This window comes from Salmo salar, chromosome 24, assembly GCF_965601325.2.
Source record: "Salmo salar chromosome 24, fSalSal1, whole genome shotgun sequence".
Classification (NCBI taxonomy): domain Eukaryota; kingdom Metazoa; phylum Chordata; class Actinopteri; order Salmoniformes; family Salmonidae; genus Salmo; species Salmo salar.
Window position 1 is genome coordinate 47,907,557 of NC_138314.1, and position 24,726 is coordinate 47,932,282.

Sequence of the window (24,726 nt, forward strand, 5' to 3'; positions counted from 1 at the left end):
GTGTAGCCTACAAGAGGACAGCGGTGGTGTAGCCTACAGGAGGACAGCGGTGGTGTAGTCTACAGGAGGACAGCAGTAGTGTAGCCCACAGGAGGACAGCGGTTGTTTAGCCTACAGGAGGACAGCAGTAGTGTAGCCTACAGGAGGAAAGCGGTGGTGTAGCCTACAGGAGGACAGTGGTGGTGTAGTCTACAGGAGGACAGCGGTGGTGTAGTCTACAGGAGGACAGCGGTGGTGTGGCCTACAGGAAGACAGGAGGACAGCGGTGGTGCAGCGTACAGGAGGACAGCAGTGGTGTGGCCTACAGGAGGACAGGAGTGGTGTGGCCTACAGGAGGACAGGAGGACAGTGGCGGTGTAGCCTACAAGAGGACAGCGGTGGTGTAGCCTACAGGAGGACAGCGGTGGTGTAGTCTACAGGAGGACGCGGTGGTGTAATCTACAGGAGGACAGCAGCGGTGTAGTCTACAGGAAGACAGCAGCGGTGTAGCCTACAGGAGGACAGCAGTGGTGTAATCTACAGGAAGACAGCAGCGGTGTAGTCTACAGGAGGACAGCGGTGTAGCCTACAGGAGGACAGCAGTGGTGTAATCTACAGGAAGACAGCAGCGGTGTAGCCTACAGGAGGACAGCGGTGTAGCCTACAGGAGGACAGCATTGTATCCTACAGGAGGACAGCGGTGTAGCCTACAGGAGGACAGCATTGTAGCCTACAGGAGGACAGCAGCGGTGTAATCTACAGGAAGACAGCAGCGGTGTAGCCTACAGGAGGACAGCGGCGGTGTAGCCTACAGGAGGACAGCAGTGGTGTAATCTACAGGAAGACAGCAGCGGTGTAGCCAACAGGAAGACAGCAGTGGTGTAATCTACAGGAGGACAGCAGCGGTGTAGCCACCAGGAGGACAGCAGCGGTGTAGCCTACAGGAGGACAGCAGTGGTGTAATCTACAGGAGGACAGCAGCGGTGTAGCCACCAGGAGGACAGCAGCGGTGTAGCCTACAGGAGGACAGCATTGTAGCCTACAGGAGGACAGCAGCGGTGTAGCCTACAGGAGGACAGCAGCGGTGTAGTCTACAGGAGGACAGCAGCGGTGTAGCCTACAGGAAGACAGCAGCGGTGTAGCCTACAAGAGGATAGCGGTGTAGCCTACAGGAGGATAGCAGCGGTGTAGCCTACAGGAGGACAGCAGCACAGTAGCCTACAGGAGGACAGCAGCACAGTAGCCTACAGGAGGACAGCAGCACAGTAGCCTACAGGAGGATAGCGGTGTAGCCTACAGGAGGACAGCAACGTAGCCCCCAAGGTAGGGGCCCGGCCTCTAGTACAGCTCTAACTACTGACAGACCCTCTACCTCCTGTAATCCGTATCCATCCGTATCCATCCGTATCCATCCGTATCCATCCACATCTCATCACGTCCCATGACTGTCATGACAAAAATATCAGAATCTACAACTGACATTCCAAAGTCAAAAACCATGGGTGGTTTAAATAAAAAGGTTTTAATAAGGAACAAAACAATTTTATAATATCGCACAGACTTGTCCACCCATTTTATTCCGCTAAGAAATGAGATGCATTAGTAATACATACTGTACATGTCTATAAACCTCTACAAAATCTATTACATTATTCACACTGTTTAGTGCAATTTCCCACTAAACTTTGTTTTGGTGAGTTCTCCTCAGGCTTAAATCCACATTCACAATGTGACATAATACCACAGTGAGACATACTACCCATGACAGTAGTTATATAGGATGGTGTATAGACAGTAGTTATATAGGATGGTGTGTATAGACAGTATAGACAGTAGTTATATAGGATGGTGTGTATAGACAGTAGTTATATAGGATGGTGTGTATAGACAGTAGTTATATAGGATGGTGTATATAGACAGTATAGACAGTAGTTATATAGGATGGTGTATATAGACAGTAGTTATACAGGATGGTGTGTATAGACAGTAGTTATACAGGATGGTGTGTATAGACAGTATAGACAGTAGTTATATAGGATGGTGTGTATAGACAGTAGTTATATAGGATGGTGTGTATAGACAGTAGTTATATAGGATGGTGTGTATAGACAGTATAGACAGTAGTTATATAGGATGGTGTGTATAGACAGTATAGACAGTAGTTATATAGGATGGTGTGTATAGACAGTATAGACAGTAGTTATACAGGATGGTGTGTATAGACAGTAGTTATACAGGATGGTGTGTATAGACAGTAGTTATACAGGATGGTGTGTATAGACAGTAGTTATATAGGATGGTGTGTATAGACAGTAGTTATATAGGATGGTGTATATAGACAGTAGTTATATAGGATGGTGTGTATAGGCAGTAGTTATATAGGATGGTGTGTATAGACAGTAGTTATACAGGATGGTGTGTATAGACAGTAGTTATATAGGATGGTGTGTATAGACAGTAGTTATATAGGATGGTGTGTATAGACAGTATAGACAGTAGTTATATAGGATGGTGTGTATAGACAGTATAGACAGTAGTTATATAGGATGGTGTGTATAGACAGTAGTTATATAGGATGGTGTGTATAGACAGTAGTTATATAGGATGGTGTGTATAGACAGTATAGACAGTAGTTATATAGGATGGTGTGTATAGACAGTATAGACAGTAGTTATATAGAATGGTGTGTATAGACAGTAGTTATATAGGATGGTGTGTATAGACAGTAGTTATATAGGATGGTGTGTATAGGCAGTAGTTATATAGGATGGTGTGTATAGACAGTAGTTATATAGGATGGTGTGTATAGGCAGTAGTTATATAGGATGGTGTGTATAGACAGTATAGACAGTAGTTATATAGGATGGTGTGTATAGACAGTAGTTATACAGGATGGTGTGTATAGGCAGTAGTTATATAGGATGGTGTGTATAGACAGTATAGACAGTAGTTATATAGGATGGTGTGTATAGACAGTAGTTATACAGGATGGTGTGTATAGGCAGTAGTTATACAGGATGGTGTGTATAGACAGTATAGACAGTAGTTATATAGGATGGTGTATAGACAGTAGTTATATAGGATGGTGTGTATAGACAGTATAGACAGTAGTTATATAGGATGGTGTGTATAGACAGTAGTTATATATAGGATGGTGTGTATAGACAGTAGTTATATAGGATGGTGTATATAGACAGTAGTTATATAGGATGGTGTGTATAGACAGTAGTTATATATAGGATGGTGTGTATAGACAGTAGTTATACAGGATGGTGTGTATAGACAGTATAGACAGTAGTTATATAGGATGGTGTGTATAGACAGTAGTTATATAGGATGGTGTGTATAGACAGTAGTTATATAGGATGGTGTATATAGACAGTAGTTATATAGGATGGTGTGTATAGACAGTATAGACAGTAGTTATATAGGATGGTGTGTATAGGCAGTAGTTATATAGGATGGTGTGTATAGACAGTAGTTATATAGGATGGTGTGTATAGACAGTAGTTATATAGGATGGTGTATATAGACAGTAGTTATATAGGATGGTGTATATAGACAGTAGTTATATAGGATGGTGTGTATAGACTGTAGTTATATAGGATGGTGTGTATAGACAGTAGTTATATAGGATGGTGTGTATAGACAGTAGTTATATAGGATGGTGTATATAGACAGTATAGACAGTAGTTATATAGGATGGTGTGTATAGACAGTAGTTATATAGGATGGTGTGTATAGACAGTAGTTATATAGGATGGTGTGTATAGACAGTAGTTATATAGGATGGTGTGTATAGACAGTATAGACAGTAGTTATATAGGATGGTGTGTATAGACAGTAGTTATATAGGATGGTGTGTATAGACAGTAGTTATATCGGATGGTGTGTATAGACAGTATAGACAGTAGTTATATAGGATGGTGTGTACAGCAGTAGTTATATAGGATGGTGTGTATTGACAGTATAGACAGTAGTTATATAGGATGGTGTGTATTGACAGTATAGACAGTAGTTATATAGGATGGTGTGTATAGACAGTAGTTATATAGGATGGTGTGTATAGACAGTAGTTATATAGGATGGTGTGTATAGACAGTAGTTATATATGGTGGTGTGTATAGACAGTAGTTATATAGGATGGTGTGTATAGAAAGTAGTTATATAGGATGGTGTGTATAGACAGTAGTTATACAGGATGGTGTGTATAGACAGTAGTTATATAGAATGGTGTGTATAGACAGTAGTTTTATAGGATGGTGTGTATAGACAGTAGTTATATAGGATGGTGTGTATAGACAGTAGTTATATAGGATGGTGTGTATAGACAGTAGTTATATAGGATGGTGTGTATAGACAGTATAGACAGTAGTTATATAGGATGGTGTGTATAGAAAGTAGTTATATAGGATGGTGTGTATAGACAGTAGTTATACAGGATGGTGTGTATAGACAGTAGTTATATAGAATGGTGTGTATAGACAGTAGTTTTATAGGATGGTGTGTATAGACAGTAGTTATACAGGATGGTGTGTATAGACAGTAGTTATACAGGATGGTGTGTATAGACAGTAGTTATAAAGGATGGTGTGTATAGACAGTAGTTATATAGGATGGTGTGTATAGACAGTAGTTATATAGGATGGTGTATATAGACAGTAGTTTTATAGGATGTTGTGTATAGACAGTAGTTATATAGGATGGTGTGTATAGACAGTATAGACAGTAGTTATATAGGATGGTGTGTATAGACAGTAGTTATATAGGATGGTGTGTATAGACAGTATAGACAGTAGTTATATAGAATGGTGTGTATAGACAGTAGTTATATAGAATGGTGTGTATAGACAGTAGTTATATAGGATGGTGTGTATAGACAGTAGTTATATAGGATGGTGTGTATAGACAGTAGTTATATAGAATGGTGTGTATAGACAGTAGTTATATAGGATGGTGTGTATAGACAGTATATGAATAGAAAAGGTGTGGACAGCAGTAGTTATATAGGATAAGCCTTGACTAGTATACTGTACATACATTCTGAAGTGGGTAAAACAGTATATAAACATTATTAAAGTGACCAGTGTTCAATGACCATGACCATAGGGCAGCAGTCTCTGAGGTGCCGGGTAGAATACAGAGTTCCTCTGTCCAGTGTCTGTGTTCTTTTACCCAGTTTAATCTTTTATTTTTTTATTGGCCAGTCTGAGATATGTATTTTTCTTTGCAACTCCGCCTAAAAGGCCAGGATCCCGGAGTCGCCTCTTCACTGTTGACGTTTTTGTTGTTGTTGCGGATACTATTTAATGAAGATGCCAGTCGAGGACTTGTGAGTGGTCTGTCGGCTGCTGACTCACTCCCTCTCCTAACTGTACGCACAGAGGCGGGAGAGATGTATTCTGGGAAGCACAAGCCTATATGACAGTTTCTCAAAATGCTACTGCGGAGGGCTGGGGGGGGGGGGGGGGGGGGAACAGTTTTCAATGAACTACTGTTGGTTTAGTTACAGAGAGGAGTGTCACAGCTTTTCTGGGAATATATCCTGTATTTCTCACCTGTGAATATTGAGGTAAATGGTACCACTTTACAACAGGGGAAAGGCTGTAGTTAATATGGTTTTGATGCGACCGGCGCAGCCAAGCAGAACGTGCCATTTACAGTGAATAGGCTTACATCAAGTAGCCAGGCCTAACGCTGGAAACATTTTTGTAGGACGTTAGCCTACATTTACTGATAGATGAATCAATTAGCCTACATGGCTTTGTACCAATAATATCATAATTTAGAGTTAGCAATCCAGCTAGGTGTTTTGAAGTCCCCCCTTTCTTCAGGTGGTGTATAATATATATATATAATATAGTCTATAGGACAACATGCACAAAGATGTCGGCAATTTCTCTGAAAAAGCCATAAATAAAATCAGATAATTATGGATCCTATTTTGACAGATTGCACATGAAAATATCATTCAAATCAAAATCAAATCAAATTTTACTGGTCACATACTTGTCACGTCCTGACCAATATAAGTTGTTATTTTCTATGGTAGAGTGGTCAGGGCGTGACAGGGGGTGTTTTTGTGTTTGTTCTATGTTCTCTATTTCTATGTTTGAGTTTCTAGTTTATCTATTTCTATGTTGAGGTTTATTGGGTTGACCTTTAATTGGAGGCAGCTGTTCCTCGTTGCCTCTAATTGAAGGTCATATTTAGTAGGGGTGTTTTTTTTTCCCCCCCCTGTGGTTTGTGGGTAGTTGTTTTCCTGTTTAGTGTCTGTTGCACCTGACGGAACTGTTGATGGTCGTTTTTTTTTTTTTTTTTTGTATTAGTGTTTCATTAAAAGTAAATTATGAGCACTTCACACGCCTTGGTCCCTTTGTACGACCCGCGTTACACATAACACATGGTTAGCAGATGTTAATGCGAGTGCAGCGAAATGCTTGTGCTTCTAGTTCATTCATTTTCTTGGATATATTGATTGAAATAGATTACTTTTTTAATCATAGGCTACCATCTCAGTTTTCTTACTTGGCACAGGACGGGAATTGTCTAGCGCTCTGCCGCTAACGTAAAGTAGCTCTCTCCGTCACGACTTCCGCCCAAGTCGGGTTCGTCTCCTTGTTTCGGCGGTCGGCGTCGCCGGTCTTCTAGCCATCATCGATCTACTTTTCATTTTCCATTTGTTTTGTCTTGTTTTCCCACACACCTGGTTTCAATTCCATCATTACATGGTGTGTATTTAACCCTCTGTCCCCCCCCCCCCCATGTCCTTGTCCGGAATTGTTTATTGTAAGTGCTTGTGCACGTTATGTCTGGTGTGCGACGGGTTTTGTAGCCATTGATTGATTGTTCTGTTTTCCGGTGGTTATTATTATTAAACTGCGTCGTTGTAAACACCGTTTTTGCTCTCCTGCGCCTGACTTCTCTGCCGCCAGTAAGCACCCCTTACACTCCTCGTAAAAATCAATAAAAGATTGCTGTATTTGTTGTTATCAAGCAAAATAGTTACATTTATCGCGCTATGACTTTTTGTCCATATCGCCCAGCTCTAGTGCCTCCCCTAAAAACTCTTTATGGTAATGTTTGCTGACTTAATGTTATGCAGAAAATATGTACATTTATCGTGATATGGATTTTTGCCCATATCGCCCAGCTCATAGTTTCTCTTCCAAATTCAACGTATTATGGATGAACTTCTATTTTTGACGGATTAATTCTGCGTAGTTACAAGGTTACTGCTGCCTGGTTACAGGGTTACTGCTGCCTGGTTACAGGGTTACTGCTGCCTGGTTACAGGGTTACTGCTGCCTGGTTACAGGGTTACTGCTGCCTGGTTACAGGGTTACTGCTGCCTGGTTACAGGGTTACTGCTGCCTGGTTACAGGGTTACAGCTACCTGGTTACAGGGTTACTGCTGCCTGGTTACAGGGTTACTACTGCCTGGTTACAGGGTTACTGCTGCCTGGTTACAGGGTTACTGCTGCCTGGTTACAGGGTTACTGCTGCCTGGTTACAGGGTTACTGCTGCCTGGTTACAGGGTTACTGCTGCCTGGTTACAAGGTTACTGCTGCCTGGTTACAAGGTTACTTCTGCGTAGTTACAAGATTAATTCTGCGTAGTTACAAGGTTACTGCTGCGTAGTTACTAGGTTACTGCTGCCTGGTTACAGGGTTACTTCTGCATAGTTACAAGATTAATTCTGCGTAGTTACAAGGTTACTGCTGCCTGGTTACAGGGTTACTTCTGCATAGTTACAAGATTAATTCTGCGTAGTTACAAGGTTACTGCTGCCTGGTTACAGGGTTACTTCTGCATAGTTACAAGATTAATTCTGCGTAGTTACAAGGTTACTGCTGCGTAGTTACTAGGTTACTGCTGCCTGGTTACAGGGTTACTTCTGCATAGTTACAAGATTAATTCTGCGTAGTTACAAGGTTACTGCTGCGTAGTTACTAGGTTACTGCTGCCTGGTTACAAGGTTACTGCTGCCTGGTTACAGGGTAACTTCTGCGTAGTTACAAGGTTACTTCTGTGACCTGCCGTAGTGCAGTGGTCTGAGCAACACGTTTCGGTTATTCCTAGTGATCAGGCTGTTCATATATTTTAAAGAAAGCCACATAAACACCCATATAATCTGGGAGAAATGAGGGAAGACTTGAAGACCATAAATCATTTTGTATAAAAATATTGAAAACAATCCCACAAATGATTGAATATGCATGCTGTGCAGTTCTCTGCTGTGCTGCGCTGCCATATCCACATTTGAGGTATTTCAGGAACAAGAAGCCAATCCTAACAGGGCCATTGAGGTATAGGTGGGGTCAACGAATCCCATTGTTAGGGCGGAGACATCTGGTCATTCTATCTTTCTATCTGTCTGGTGTGAGAAGATCCATGGGAGAGGACGGGGAGAGCAGCGACTTGCAAGTAGCAAACAGAGTGAACTATAAAAACGGATATTACATGTGCAAGAGTTGCGTATCACATTTAACAAACCAAATATTGAAATAATTTTATAGAAGGTAAAGTAAAAAACCCAAACAAGTCTGTGCATCAATACCAGTAAATAGTAAAATATGGTATACCGCCAAGCACTAGTGTGTGTGTGTGTGTGTGTGTGTGTGTGTGTGGTTCCTGGTTCCACCACAACGACACAGAAAGAGACTACACGCACACACTACAGAAAAAGAATCAGCTCTAATGTATTTTTTCCCTGAACAAATTAGTCAACAAGACAACGAGCATCTCAACTTGTAATTTCGTGTTTTTTTACAACAAAGAAATTGAAGACTGTATTTAGTTAATGTCTGTGACTGCTAACCCTGTTTTTATTTTTAACTAGGCAAGAGAGAGAACAAATTCTTATTTACAATGACATCCTACCAGGGGAACAGTGGGTTAAATGCCTTGTTCAGGGGAAGAACGACAGACATTGTCAGCTCGGGGATTCGATCCAGCAACCTTTCAGTTACTGGCCCAACACTCTGACCACTAGGCTACCTGCCACCCCTGTTGAAGACTGTCTTTGGTTCAGCCTTAAGGCTTGGCAAGTATACAAGAAGCTTGCAGATGATCTAGATTTTCTCTCTCTCGCTCAGTCTCTCTCTTTCTCTCTCTCAGTCTCTCTCTCTCTCTCTCTGTCTCTCTCTCTCTCTGTCTCTCTCTCTCTCTGTCTCTCTCTCTGTCTCTGTCTCTCTCTCTCTCTGTCTCTCTCTCTCTCTCGCTCAGTCTCTGTCTCTCTCTCTCTCTCTCTCTCTCTCTCTCTCTCTCTGTCTCTCTCTCTCTCTCGCTCAGTCTCTCTCTCTCTCTCAGTCTCTCGCTCTCTCTCTCTGTCTCTCTCTCTCTGTCTCTCACTCTCACTCTCTTCTCTCTCTCTATTCAAATTTAAGGGGGCTTTACTTGTAATCCGTCTGTCTGCATATTTCTAGATATGACATATGGGGGTGTTGTGAGCAATCATTAACACAATAAAACAATTTAATTATTTATTATTGAAATAGCATAGGCGACCGAAAAACTATTTTGTACAATTTAAGGCCCAGTCGCAAACAATAACACAGGTGCTAGGGATGGAGGAGTGACCATGTGGGTCTGGACAGAGGAGATGTAGTCATTGTTTAGGGTACTAGGGGTCTGGACAGAGGAGATGTAGTCATTGTTTAGGGTACTAGGGGTCTGGACAGAGGAGATGTAGTCATTGTTTAGGGTACTAGGGGTCTGGACAGAGGAGATGTAGTCATTGTTTAGGGTACTAGGGGTCTGGACAGAGGAGATGTAGTCATTGTTTAGGGTACTAGGGGTCTGGACAGAGGAGATGTAGTTATTGTTTGTGTGAATGTAAGTTGTTGTTCGTATGAGTTTGCATTTGGAGTGGGGGACAAAAAGGAAAATACATTTTCAGCACACCGTTCTGAATTAAACTGAATTAAACTATAAAGGTAGACCCATTAAGGTGATACTATCATACACAATGGGGTAATATGACTTCCTGCTTACAGACATCATTAAGGTGATACTATCATACACAATGGGGTAATATGACTTCCTGCTTACAGACATCATTAAGGTGATACTATCATACACAATGGGGTAATATGACTTCCTGCTTACAGACATCATTATGGTGATACTATCATACACAATGGGGTAATATGACTTCCTGCTTACAGACATCTTTATGGTGATACTATCATACACAATGGGGTAATATGACTTCCTGCTTACAGACATCATTATGGTGATACTATCATACACAATGGGGTAATATGACTTCCTGCTTACAGACATCTTTATGGTGATACTATCATACACAATGGGGTAATATGACTTCCTGCTTACAGACATCTTTATGGTGATACTATCATACACAATGGGGTAATATGACTTCCTGCTTACAGACATCATTAAGGTTATACTATCATACACAATGGGGTAATATGACTTCCTGCTTACAGACATCATTAAGGTGATACTATCATACACAATGGGATAATATGACTTCCTGCTTACAGACATCATTATGGTGATACTATCATACACAATGGGGTAATATGACTTCCTGCTTACAGACATCATTAAGGTGATACTATCATACACAATGGGGTAATATGACTTCCTGCTTACAGACATCATTAAGGTGATACTATCATACACAATGGGGTAATATGACTTCCTGCTTACAGACATCTTTATGGTGATACTATCATACACAATGGGGTAATATGACTTCCTGCTTACAGACATCATTATGGTGATACTATCATACACAATGGGATAATATGACTTCCTGCTTACAGACATCATTAAGGTGATACTATCATACACAATGGGGTAATATGACTTCCTGCTTACAGACATCATTAAGGTGATACTATCATACACAATGGGATAATATGACTTCCTGCTTACAGACATCAACATAAAAAATAAAAACTCAGATCTCTCCAAGATGTTATTACACAATTACTATTGGCTCTTGGGTCAAAATAGCTTTTTCTCTCTCGAAAGACAATCGTATGTTAATAAAAAAAACTCTTGCTTGAGTGTGCTTCAAAACAAAGACACAGTCACGGGTTAGTATATAGTATAAAGAATATATAGTATAAATATAGTATATAGTATATAGTATAAAGTATATATATATTAGTATATAGTATAAAGAATATATAGTATAAATATAGTATATAGTATATAGTATAAAGTATATATATATTAGTATATAGTATAAAGAATATATAGTATAAATATAGTATATAGTATATAGTATAAAGTATATATATATTAGTATATAGTATAAAGAATATATAGTATAAATATAGTATATAGTATATAGTATAAAGTATATATATATTAGTATATAGTATAAAGAATATATAGTATAAATATAGTATATAGTATATAGTATATAGTATAAAGAATATATAGTATAAATATAGTATATAGTATATAGTATAAAGTATATATATATTAGTATATAGTATAAAGTCGTTACGTTTGACTGACTGTGCTTCGAAACAAGGAACTGGCTGATCCACCACTAAAGCTATAAATAGCTTCATGGCCTCTGTCTAGTAAGAACGAACACTAGCGCTTTTTGATGTCGGTTCGGTTTTGGTTCTATTATTACAAAATAATCACGCTTTTTGATTTCGATAATAAAAAATTAAAAAAACGTTAATAACCGGGGGGAAAAAAATATATAAATGTTGTTTAATCGCTCAGCACTAGCCACCACTGTGGCTAAGGCTATAGATAGCATATGGCCTCTGTTTAGTATGAACTTCAATAAAAGTTGATTATTATATGTTGTATTATTCTACTGTTATAATATACTGTATGTTATAATATACTGGTACTATTATATAGTGCTGGACCCTCACGTTGCCCAATATAGTTAGCGTGCCATTGTTACACATTTCAATGAATCAACAAGTTACATGTTTATTTTTTGCTATTAAAATGGTGTCCTATACTCCTGTCTAACAATATCTCTGTTTAGTTTAGAGGATGCACAGTGCATCTAGTAGGTATGTAAAAGGATGTGAAGTTTATAGGAGCAAATTGGGTGTCAAAGGAAAAGCTAAGAGTCTATATTTTTGAGAAATGAAAGGCATATATACATTTTTCGGCCACTCAGGAACATTCACTGTCTTCTTGGTAAGCAACTCCAGTGTAGATTTAGGCCTTGTGTTTCAGGGTTATTGTCCTGCTGAAAGGTGAATTAATCTCCCAGTGTCTGGTGGAAAGCAGACTGAACCAGGTTTTCCTCTAGGATGTTGCCTGTGATTAACTCCATTCTGTTTATTTTTTTATCCTGAAAAACTCCCCAGTCCTTAACGATTACAAGCATACCCATAACATGATGCAGCCACCGCTATGCTTGAAAATATGGAGAGTAGGACTCAATAATGTATTGGATTGGATTTACCCCAAATCATAACATTTTGTATTCAGGACAAAAAGTGAATTGCTTTGCCAAATGTTTGCAGTATTACTTTAGTACCTTGTTGCAAACAGGATGGATGTTTTGGAATATTTGAATTCTGTACAGGCTTCCTTCTTTTCACTCTGTCATTTAGGTTAGTATTGTGGAGTAACTACAATGTTGTTGATCCATCCTCAGTTCTCTCCTACCACAGCCATTAAACTCTGTAACTGTTTTAAAGTCACCATTGGCCTCATGGTGAAATCCCTGAGTGGTTTCTTTCCTCTCCGGCAACTGAGTTAGGGAGGACGCCTGTATCTTTTTAGTGACTGGGTGTATTGATACACCATCCAAAGTGTAATTAATAACTTCACCATGCTGAAAGTGACTCAATGTCTGCTTTTTTTTTTTATTACCCATCTTCCAATAGCTGCCCTTCTTTGTGAGGCAATTAAATATACTGCTCGACTGAGGGACCTTACAGATAATTGTGTGTGTGGGGTACAGAGATGAGGTAGTCATTCAAAAATTATGTTAAATACTATTATTGTACACAGAGTGAGTCCATGCAACTTTTACTGTGACATGTTAAGCACATTTTTACTCCTGAACTTATTTAGGCTTCCCATAACAAAGGGGTTAAATCAATAACTAGATGAGATTTGTTGTAAGTCAAGGTTTGATGTCATAGCTGACACCCCATTCTGTCTGCTGACATCATATAATCTTAATTCAGATGTTTTAAGAGGTTTTTTTTGGAATACGTGGACACATAAAAACCCGAGAGAGATTTTACAGTAATTCTGTTACCAAATTCTGCATCTGCACAGTTCTTCCACTAAATGTGTTTTTGTAAAAATGTTCAGTGTAAATTGTTAAAATGAGTCCTTGTGCATAGAGTTGTATGGTATGTTAAACTTTGAAATGAATGTTTTTGTTTGGCCTACATTTTAATAGACAAATCTGAGTCTCAGCGCAATTCTGTTTCCTGTGGAATTACCCAGCACAAACCACAGAGAACGGGTTTATTTTTTCTTTAGTGAGCAAAATCAACACACGTGCACACACAGACACAGAATAACACACAAACACACACGGTACGCAAGTTAGGCGGAGGTGTACACTTAACGTGATAAATCCTGAGAAGCCAGTGTTTAAAGGATATATTGGCATGGGTGTGGTTAGGCCTGAGATGAAGTCAAACCATGCCAATATATCCTCCAAAAAACACCGGCTTCGAGGGCATTATCACTTTAATAAAACGGGTTACCAACATATTCAAATAATGATTGACATATTTTCATTAAAAAATGTTATTTTGTTGAATGTATTGATACTATTTCATCCTTCCACTAGATATAGTCCCGACACAAAAATCTAGTGTTGCTACCCAAGCCGGCTGGTTGATCGTTCTATCAGTTCAGTTGCCAGAGACGAGACCCAGTCGTTCATTCTTTTTGTTCTGTATCTATGGACGCGACCCAGTCGTTCAGTCATTGTGTTCTGTATCTATGGACGAGACCCAGTCGTTCATTCTTTTTGTTCTGTATCTATGGACGCGACCCAGTCGTTCAGTCTTTGTGTTCTGTATCTATGGACGAGACCCAGTCGTTCAGTCTTTTTGTTCTGTATCTATGGACGCGACCCAGTCGTTCAGTCTTTGTGTTCTGTATCTATGGACCCAGTCGTTCAGTCTTTGTGTTCTGTATCTATGGGCGCGACCCAGTCGTTCAGTCTTTTTGTTCTGTATCTATGGACGCGACCCAGTCGTTCAGTCTTGTTGTTCTGTATCTATGGATGCGACCCAGTCGTTCAGTCTTGTTGTTCTGTATCAATGGACGCGACCCAGTGGTTCGTTCTAAATGTCCCATTACCATACTGGCTGGCTAATTTACAGTCAAACAGTGCAGCCAGAATAACAACAGTAGCTGCATTAGTTCAAGCTGTTTTCTAGAGACATTTATTTGGACACATCCATAACAATGAGCTAATGAGGAGTGATTTCACCTGGCGCAGACAATGGGCTCATTCGTCAGGCCACTGTTGTTCAGAGGAGCTACTCAACAACACAGCTAACAACACAGCCAACAACACAGCTAACAACACAGCCAACAACACAGCCAACAACACAGCCAACAACACAGCTAACAACACAGCTAACAACACAGCCAACAACACAGCTAACAACACAGCTAACAACACAGCTAACAACACAGCCAACAACACAGCTAACAACACAGCTAACAACACAGCTAACAACACAGCTAACAACACAGCCAACAACACAGCTAACAACACAGCCAACAACACAGCTAACAACACAGCTAACACAGCTAACAACACAGCTAACAACACAGCCAACAACACAGCTAACAACACAGCTAACAACACAGCCAACAACACAGCCAACAACACAGCTAACAACACAGCTAACAACACAGCTAACAACACAGCCAACAACACAGCTAACAACACAGCTAACACAGCTAACAACACAGCTAACAACACAGCCAACAACACAGCCAACAACACAGCTAACAACACAGCTAACAACACAGCCAACAACACAGCTAACAACACAGCCAACAACACAGCTAACAACACAGCTAACAACACAGCTAACAACACAGCCAACAACACAGCTAACAACACAGCTAACAACACAGCTAACAACACAGCCAACAACACAGCTAACAACACATCTAACAACACAGCTAACAACACAGCCAACAACACAGCCAACAACACAGCCAACAACACAGCCAACAACACAGCTAACAACACAGCTAACAACACAGCCAACAACACAGCTAACACAATCGCTTACAACTGAAGCTGGAAAGACTGTAAACTAACTGCACTTTGTTTCGTTTGACCTTTTTTCAATTGACATTTCTTTGTATATATCCATAAAAACGCTGCCAGCTGATTCATAATTTCGACTGGCTGAGAAAAGCTGCCTGCCTGTCTAGATGCTTTTTATAGTGGAGATCAAGTTTATAAATTGCCTGGCTGGGCTGATGAGACAGTGGATTGCGCAGTCAGATGGAACAGAGCAAATAGGCATTTTCACGTCATGGATTTAGCCGGTGGTAACTTGTGGAATAGACACCGGCTGGAATGAGGTTTTAACCTATCAGCATTCAGGATTAGACCCACCCGCTGTATAAACACACACACACACACACACACACACACACACACACACACACACACACACACACACACACACACACACACACACACACACACACACACACACACACCAAGTTGCATGAGGTATACACACACACCCCTAAACACACACACACGCACACACACACACACACACACACACACACACACACACACACACACACACACACACACACACACACACACACACACACACAGACACACTGCACCCAACCCGTCATCGCACCCAGCCACACACTGCCAACCAGAGCACAGCAAGCCTGGCAAAGTCAACCCTACCCAAGTTAAGTCCAGAATATGGTAATGACTATAGAATACGGTAATGACTACAGAATATGGTAATGACTACAGAATATGGTAATGACTACAGAATATGGTAATGAATATACAGAATATGGTAATGACTACAGAAAATGGTAATGACTACATAATATGGTAATGACTACAGAATACGGTAATGACTACAGAATACGGTAATGACTGAGGAATGTGGTAATGACTACAGAATATGGTAATGGCTTGGAAGACTTGGTGAATATGGCATCTGGACTCTAAGAGAGGATTAGGCTACGTCCCATTTGCCATCCTATTCTTCTACACACAGCCCAGGGGTCCTGGTCAAAAGTGTTACACTATGTGTTGAATAGGGTCTCATTTGGGACGCAGCCTTGCTCTAATTACGAGACAGAACAATTAAAGTACAGGCAAACACTTACTCTGCATAAACCACACAGACCTGGAACCAGTCTATCATATACCACACAGACCTGGGACCAGTCTATCATATACCACACAGACCTGGGACCTGTCTATCATATACCACACAGACCTGGGACCAGTCTATCATAAAACACACAGACCTGGGACCAGTCTATCATATACCACACAGACCTGGGACCAGTCTATCATAAACCACACAGACCTGGAACCAGTCTATCATAAAACACACAGACCTGGGACCTGTCTATCATATACCACACAGACCTGGGACCAGTCTATCATAAACCACACAGACCTGGGACCAGTCTATCATAAAACACACAGACCTGGGACCAGTCTATCATAAAACACACAGACCTGGGACCAGTCTATCATATACCACACAGACCTGGGACCAGTCTATCATAAACCACACAGACCTGGGACCAGTCTATCATAAAACACACAGACCTGGGACCAGTCTATCATAAAACACACAGACCTGGGACCAGTCTATCATATACCATACAGACCTGGGACCAGTCTATCATAAACCACACAGACCTGGGACCAGTCTATCATAAACCACACAGACCTGGGACCAGTCTATCATAAAACACACAGACCTGGGACCAGTCTATCATAAAACACACAGACCTGGGACCAGTCTATCATAAAACACACAGACCTGGGACCAGTCTATCATAAACCACACAGACCTGGGACCAGTCTATCATAAACCACACAGACCTGGGACCAGTCTATCATAAAACACACAGACCTGGGACCAGTCTATCATAAACCACACAGACCTGGGACCAGTCTATCATATACCACACAGACCTGGGACCAGTCTATCATAAAACACACAGACCTGGGACCAGTCTATCATATACCACACAGACCTGGGACCAGTCTATCATAAACCACACAGACCTGGGACCAGTCTATCATAAAACACACAGACCTGGGACCAGTCTATCATAAAACACACAGACCTGGGACCAGTCTATCATATACCATACAGACCTGGGACCAGTCTATCATAAACCACACAGACCTGGGACCAGTCTATCATAAACCACACAGACCTGGGACCAGTCTATCATAAAACACACAGACCTGGGACCAGTCTATCATAAAACACACAGACCTGGGACCAGTCTATCATAAAACACACAGACCTGGGACCAGTCTATCATAAAACACACAGACCTGGGACCAGTCTATCATAAAACACACAGACCTGGGACCAGTCTATCATAAAACACACAGACCTGGGACCAGTCTATCATATACCACACAGACCTGGGACCAGTCTATCATAAACCACACAGACCTGGGACCAGTCTATCATAAAACACACAGACCTGGGACCAGTCTATCATAAAACACACAGACCTGGGACCAGTCTATCATAAAACACACAGACCTGGGACCAGTCTATCATAAACCACACAGACCTGGGACCAGTCTATCAAATCTCAGACAGACCTAAATCTATCAGGGCCTGGGGTGAAGGTTCACCTTCCAACAGGACAACGACCCTAAACACACAGCCAAGACAACGCAGGAGTGGCTTCAGGACAAGTCTCTGAATGTCCTTGAGTGGCCCAGCCAGAGCCCGGACTTGAACCCGATCGAACATCTCTGGAGAGACCTGAAAATAGCTCTGCAGCGACGCTCCCCATCCAACCTGACAGAGCTTGAGAGGATCTGCAGAGAAGAATGGGAGAAACTCCCCAAATACAGGTGTGCCAAGCTTGTAGCGTCATACCCAAGAAGACTCGAGGCTGTAATCGCTGCTAAAGGTTCTTCAACAAAGTAGTTAAGTAAAGGGTCTGAAAATGTATGTAAATGTAATATTTACGGGTTTCATTTTTTATACATTTGCAAGAAAATTCTAAAAACCTGTTTTTGCTTTGTGATTATGGGATATTGTGATGTCATTATGGGGTATTGTGATGTCATTATGGGGTATTGTGATGTCATTATGGGGTATTGTGATGTCATTATGGGGTATTGTGATGTCATTATGGGGTATTGTAACGATACAAAATGTGGGAAAAGTCAAGGGGTCTGAATACTTTCTGAATGCACTGTATATGTAGCTATAGATAATAGGCTACACTGAATAATGAAACAATCTCTATTAAGGTAGTGTTTTTAGTGTGGACTGACTGTATTATTTGGCATTAATAGACTGGTTTTATGCTCAACTTTCTATCCAAGCTGGGAGAGAGGGCGAAGACGGCTCATGTCATGCAGGTTCAGGTTGTATATTTTTTTTAATCAATTGGTAGCTGATTAATATGCTGTTGCATCCAATATTCATTTTACAATCTGCAGTGTTTTAATTTCCAACTTTAATTACTGCCACCAGCCGGCAGCATTGCGTATGGAATTGTTTTAAGATGGTCATATGGAATTGTTTTAAGATGGTCATATGGAATTGTTTTAAGATGGTCATACCATGTATAATTTAGCTATTTGATATTGAATTTTAGGACCCCTTTAGGTATCCCCCCCAAAAAAATGTACACCTTTTTTGTTTTATAAAATATTGAATTTGGTCTTTACTACTATAGCCCATAGAAAAGCATTGAATAACACATTCATAAATGGCAACAACAAACAAAAATTTGGGGACGAGACCGTCCTTTAGTCCATTAATTTGTACGGGTAACCTTCAGACAAGTCCCGTGACACTTAGGGGCAAAAACGGGAGAACACCACGTGTTCGTGAAATAGTTTCTCTAGGTAAAAAACCGTTTGGAAGCTACAGACACAAGTCGACCGATTTTCGAAGTTTTCTCACGGTCTGACAAACACCGCTGTATCTCGGCCACCTTCTACAGCAGCTGTAGGATTGAAACGCAGCCCATGTGTAAAATAAAAAAATAAAATAAAACCATCTCCAGCTTAAACTGATGGATTTTGATGGGTATTTATTATGTTACTTGTATTGACGTAACCGGGTATGTCAGAAGACTCTTAATTAAGGATAAAATAGGCCTATCAATAAACATGTTTCCGTTAGCTAAAGCAAAGCTATACATGCTCTGGCACCACAGATAAATGATGGGACAATGTCAGTACCATTGACAGCGATTAGTAGTCTATACTTTGTGAGTTGCCGACACGTTTAAAAAAAACTAATTGGGGGGGGGGCGGGGGGGGGCGAACTCCGACCTTGCAGAGTCCAGACAAACTGCGTTAACCCAGTAACACACACCATCTATTAGATAACCCAATAACCCATGTGAACCATTTCCCCAAACAACTGAACAACCAGCCCTGGGGACAACCAGTAGGCAAGCCATGGTACAGAGGTAGGATACAGTGTATCAATGGTACAGAGGTAGGATACAGTGTATCAATGGTACAGAGGTAGGATACAGTGTATCAATGGTACAGAGTAGGATACAGTGTATCAATGGTACAGAGGTAGGATACAGTGTATCAATGGTACAGAGCAGGATACAGTGTATCAATGGTACAGAGTAGGATACAGTGTATCAATGGTACAGAGTAGGATACAGTGTATCAATGGTACAGAGGTAGTATACAGTGTATCAATGGTACAGAGGTAGGATACAGTGTATCAATGGTACAGAGTAGGATACAGTGTATCAATGGTACAGAGGCAGGATACAGTGTATCAATGGTACAGAGTAAGATACAGTGTATCAATGGTACAGAGTAGGATACAGTGTATCAATGGTACAGAGGTAGGATACAGTGTATCAATGGTACAGAGCAGGATACAGTGTATCAATGGTACAGAGTAGGATACAGTGTATCAATGGTACAGAGTAGGATACAGTGTATCAATGGTACAGAGGTAGTATACAGTGTATCAATGGTACAGAGGTAGGATACAGTGTATCAATGGTACAGAGGCAGGATACAGTGTATCAGTGGTACAGAGTAAGATACAGTGTATCAATGGTACAGAGTAGGATACAGTGTATCAATGGTACAGAGTAGGATACAGTGTATCAATGGTACAGAGGCAGGATACAGTGTATCAATGGTACAGAGTAAGATACAGTGTATCAATGGTACAGAGTAGGATACAGTGTATCAATGGTACAGAGGTAGGATACAGTGTATCAATGGTACAGAGGTAGGATACAGTGTATCAATGGTACAGAGGTAGGATACAGTGTATCAATGGTACAGAGGTAGGATACAGTGTATCAATGGTACAGAGTAGGATACAGTGTATCAATGGTACAGAGTAGGATACAGTGTATCAATGGTACAGAGGTAGGATGCAGTGTATCAATGGTACAGAGGTAGGATACAGTGTATCAATGGTACAGAGTAGGATACAGTGTATCAATGGTACAGAGGTAGGATACAGTGTATCAATGGTACAGAGGTAGGATACAGTGTATCAATGGTACAGAGTAAGATACAGTGTATCAATGGTACAGAGCAGGATAGAATGAATGAATGGCCCAGTAGGACACATTGTCCACATTGTAAAGAATGGATGGCCCAGTAGGACACATTGTCCACATTGTACAGAATGGATGGCCCAGTAGGACACATTGTCCACATTGTACAGAATGAATGGCCCAGTAGGACACATTGTCCACATTGTACAGAATGAATGGCCCAGTAGGACACATTGTCCACATTGTACAGAATGAATGGCCCAGTAGTACACATTGTCCACATTGTACAGAATGAATGGCCCAGTAGTACACATTGTCCACATTGTACAGAATGAATGGCCCAGTAGGACACATTGTCCACATTGTACAGAATGAATGGCCCAGTAGTACACATTGTCCACATTGTACAGAATGAATGAAGGTCAACAATCTAAGAACGTTGTACTGTACCTTCTGGAGCCTTTGGAATAAGTGAAGGTGAAGGTGGCGTCAGTATATCTGAAATCTGAAACCAGGAAGAGGGGAAATAAAACCGGTCAGAACGGAAACCAGGAAGAGGGGAAATAGAACCGGTCAGAACGGAAACCAAGAAGAGGGGAAATAAAACAGGTCAGAACGGAAACCAATAAGAGGGGAAATAGAACCGGTCAGAACGGAAACCAATAAGAGGGGAAATAGAACCGGTCAGAACGGAAACCAAGAAGAGGGGAAATAGAACCGGTCAGAACGGAAACCAGGAAGAGGGGAAATAGAACCGGTCAGAACGGAAACCAAGAAGAGGGGAAATAGAACCGGTCAGAACGGAAACCAATAAGAGGGGAAATAGAACCGGTCAGAACGGAAACCAATAAGAGGGGAAATAGAACCGGTCAGAACGGAAACCAATAAGAGGGGAAATAGAACCGGTCAGAACGGAAACCAAGAAGAGGGGAAATAAAACAGGTCAGAACGGAAACCAATAAGAGGGGAAATAGAACAGGTCAGAACGGAAACCAAGAAGAGGGGAAATAAAACAGGTCAGAACGGAAACCAATAAGAGGGGAAATAAAACAGGTCAGAACGGAAACCAATAAGAGGGGAAATAGAACAGGTCAGAACGGAAACCAAGAAGAGGGGAAATAAAACAGGTCAGAACGGAAACCAATAAGAGGGGAAATAAAACCGGTCAGAACGGAAACCAATAAGAGGGGAAATAAAACAGGTCAGAACGGAAACCAATAAGAGGGGAAATAAAACAGGTCAGAACGGAAACCAATAAGAGGGCAAATAGAACCGGTCAGAACGGAAACCAAGAAGAGGGCAAATAAAACCGGTCAGAACGGAAACCAATAAGAGGGGAAATAGAACCGGTCAGAACGGAAACCAAGAAGAGGGTTATAAACCACTACTACACAATGGCAAGATACAACCACAGGGAGAGGAAAGGAAGAAGAAAAAAAATCCCTTCAACAAATGCAGTTTCCATAGCAACATCAAAAGGGGTTTCCACTGGACTGACCAAATATGTAAAGGAGCATAAATTATCGGACAATATCACATTTACACAACCGTTACGTTATGTCCGGTAGAAATATAACGTCAATAGGCAAATGGACTATTCGGCTGGTGTCTTCCAATATTATGTCTGTCTGTCATTCTGTAGAGATGTTTAACCAAAGTCTTATTGTCATCATGACAAGACTATTCATCTATTCCTATTTCTCTTCATGTGAAATAATTAGTATCGTTTTCAAACTATCCAGTATCAAGACCTATAAATGTTTTGTCAGACAAAAAAAAAAAAAATGTAATGATAGACTATAATGGTGTCTGGGTTTCCCCAATGTAATCATCACGCACAGCTATCGAATACAATTATTAAGGACCTATGATTATATGAAGTTGTTATGATATTGATTAACTGTCAAGTATAGAAGATGTTATTGCTATTGAAGGCAGTGATGTAAAATGAGAATGTTCATCAACATACACTAGACCACATAACCCAACGGTTGGAACACACCGCTACACACACTCACACACACACACACACACACACTCACCAGAGAAAAGGCAGTCTTTCTCTGCCTTGCTCCTTTGAATTACGATGTTGACGTCTTTTTGTATTCTCTCTTGTCTTGAACACATCCCCATGAAATAAACCCCACGGGAATGGCTTCTCTGTTTTAATAACTGCGAAATAAAATCCCATCAAATGACTGCTTTATATTTCCAGTAAACTGAATTTGCAATGTAGCGTGTAGATGGATGGATGGATGGCCGAGTTGAGACTGCTTTCCTTATTATATTCCAGGTGTTTGATCGGAATTCGTTTCAACTTGTACCGGATATCATCTCGGGATAACAATAGATTATGATAGGCCTAATATGCAGCAGGAGAAGGAATCGGTAGTAGTTCCCGCACCTCGACGGATTTCATAAAGACAGCCTGTTTTACACCGGAAGCCCCAGTCTCCACTCTTCATCACGGTTGAACCTTTCTAGCAATGGCGATTTCGAAAGCTACGGGATAGAAAAGTCCACTATTGTAGTTTGTTAAAATGAAACCAACATCGCTTGCAGGTTTTTTTAAATTTTAATTATTCTATCTAGAAATGAACAAAACAGAGGATGTCTGAATAATAAAGTTTATCAGATGCTGCCCGTGGATTGAACAGCCGACAGTTCCCTCGGTGTACAGTAAACTATGCTGATGTCAGAGCATATCATCCGCTCGTCTATTTCTCAGATTATCACGGACTGGAATCAAGTGTAAATTCATAGTGTGACTTCATCCATGAGAGAATAAAAACTGATATTATGAAGGCATGTGATGCACGACTAAATATATCCTGTATAGCCCACCTATCCACCAACCCATGAAGCTGCCAAAGGCTTCCTAAAGTTTCCAACCTGGAGTCGGGTTGACCCTCAGTAACATAGTTCATATAAATACAGGACACTCCAATTAATAAAACATGGTATTGTTCCGTGTGGGATGCGTTCATTTGTGGATGTCCATCAATCCTTTTGGTCTGATATGTTACGAATTGCAATTCGTACAATACAGTATGTCACATATTCTGAAACGTGTAATATGTTACGAATTCCAATTTGTTGTGTCTAACGTTAGCTAGATGGCTAATGCTAACATTAACTAGGTGGCTAATGCTAACGTTAAACTAGGTGGCTAATGCTAACATTAAACTAGGTGGCTAATGCTAACATTAAACTAGGTGGCTAATGCTAACATTAAACTAGGTGGCTAATGCTAACATTAAACTAGGTGGCTAATGCTAACATTAACTAGATGGCTAATGCTAACATTAACTAGGTGGCTAATGCTAACATTAACTAGGTGGCTAATGCTAACATTAAACTAGGTGGCTATTGCTAACATTAAACTAGGTGGCTAATGCTAACATTAAACTAGGTGGCTAATGCTAACATTAACTAGATGGCTAATGCTAACATTAACTAGGTGGCTAATGCTAACATTAACTAGGTGGCTAATGCTAACATTAAACTAGGTGGCTATTGCTAACATTAAACTAGGTGGCTAATGCTAACATTAAACTAGGTGGCTAATGCTAACATTAACTGGATGGCTAATGCTAACATTAAACTAGGTGGCTAATGCTAACATTAAACTAGGGGTTAAGGTTAGTGGAAGGGTTAGCTAACATGCTAAGTAGTTGCAAAGTAGCAAACAAGTAGTAAGTAGTTGCTAATTAGCTAATATTCTAAAGTTGTCCATGATGAGATTCGAACACACAACATTTGGGTTGCAAGACTTTTGCGTTATATGCCCGCCCATCAATGTCAACATCAATGACATGTTCCACTCATTTCCAGGAGGGGGGGGGGGGGATATTTGACAGCAGCAGTGCAGAAGCCAGTTAACTGGTGGGTGAGCTGGTGACAGCATTGATGACAGAGAGGTTTGTCATGTCCACCCACACAACAGTCGGGCCAGGCTAAAACACTCAACAATCAGTACTGTGTCCAATTCCTGCCTGCATGGCTGCACAAACACAAAACCA

General features: G+C 40.8%; 1 protein-coding gene across 1 annotated transcript in view; it reads right to left on the reverse strand.

Moving 5' to 3' along the window:
• parp8 (poly (ADP-ribose) polymerase family, member 8) overlaps nt 1-23,433 on the reverse strand; it is a 108,053-nt gene extending 84,620 nt beyond the window's left edge. The window contains exons 1-2 of the mRNA XM_082968739.1: nt 22,747-23,433; nt 21,155-21,209 (exon numbers count right to left, since the gene is read on the reverse strand). Coding sequence (XP_082824865.1) covers nt 21,155-21,209; nt 22,747-22,837 — 146 coding nt within the window. The 5' untranslated portion in view covers nt 22,838-23,433. The remainder of the gene's footprint in view (nt 1-21,154; nt 21,210-22,746) is intronic.
• Nucleotides 23,434-24,726: the final 1,293 nt, after the last annotated feature.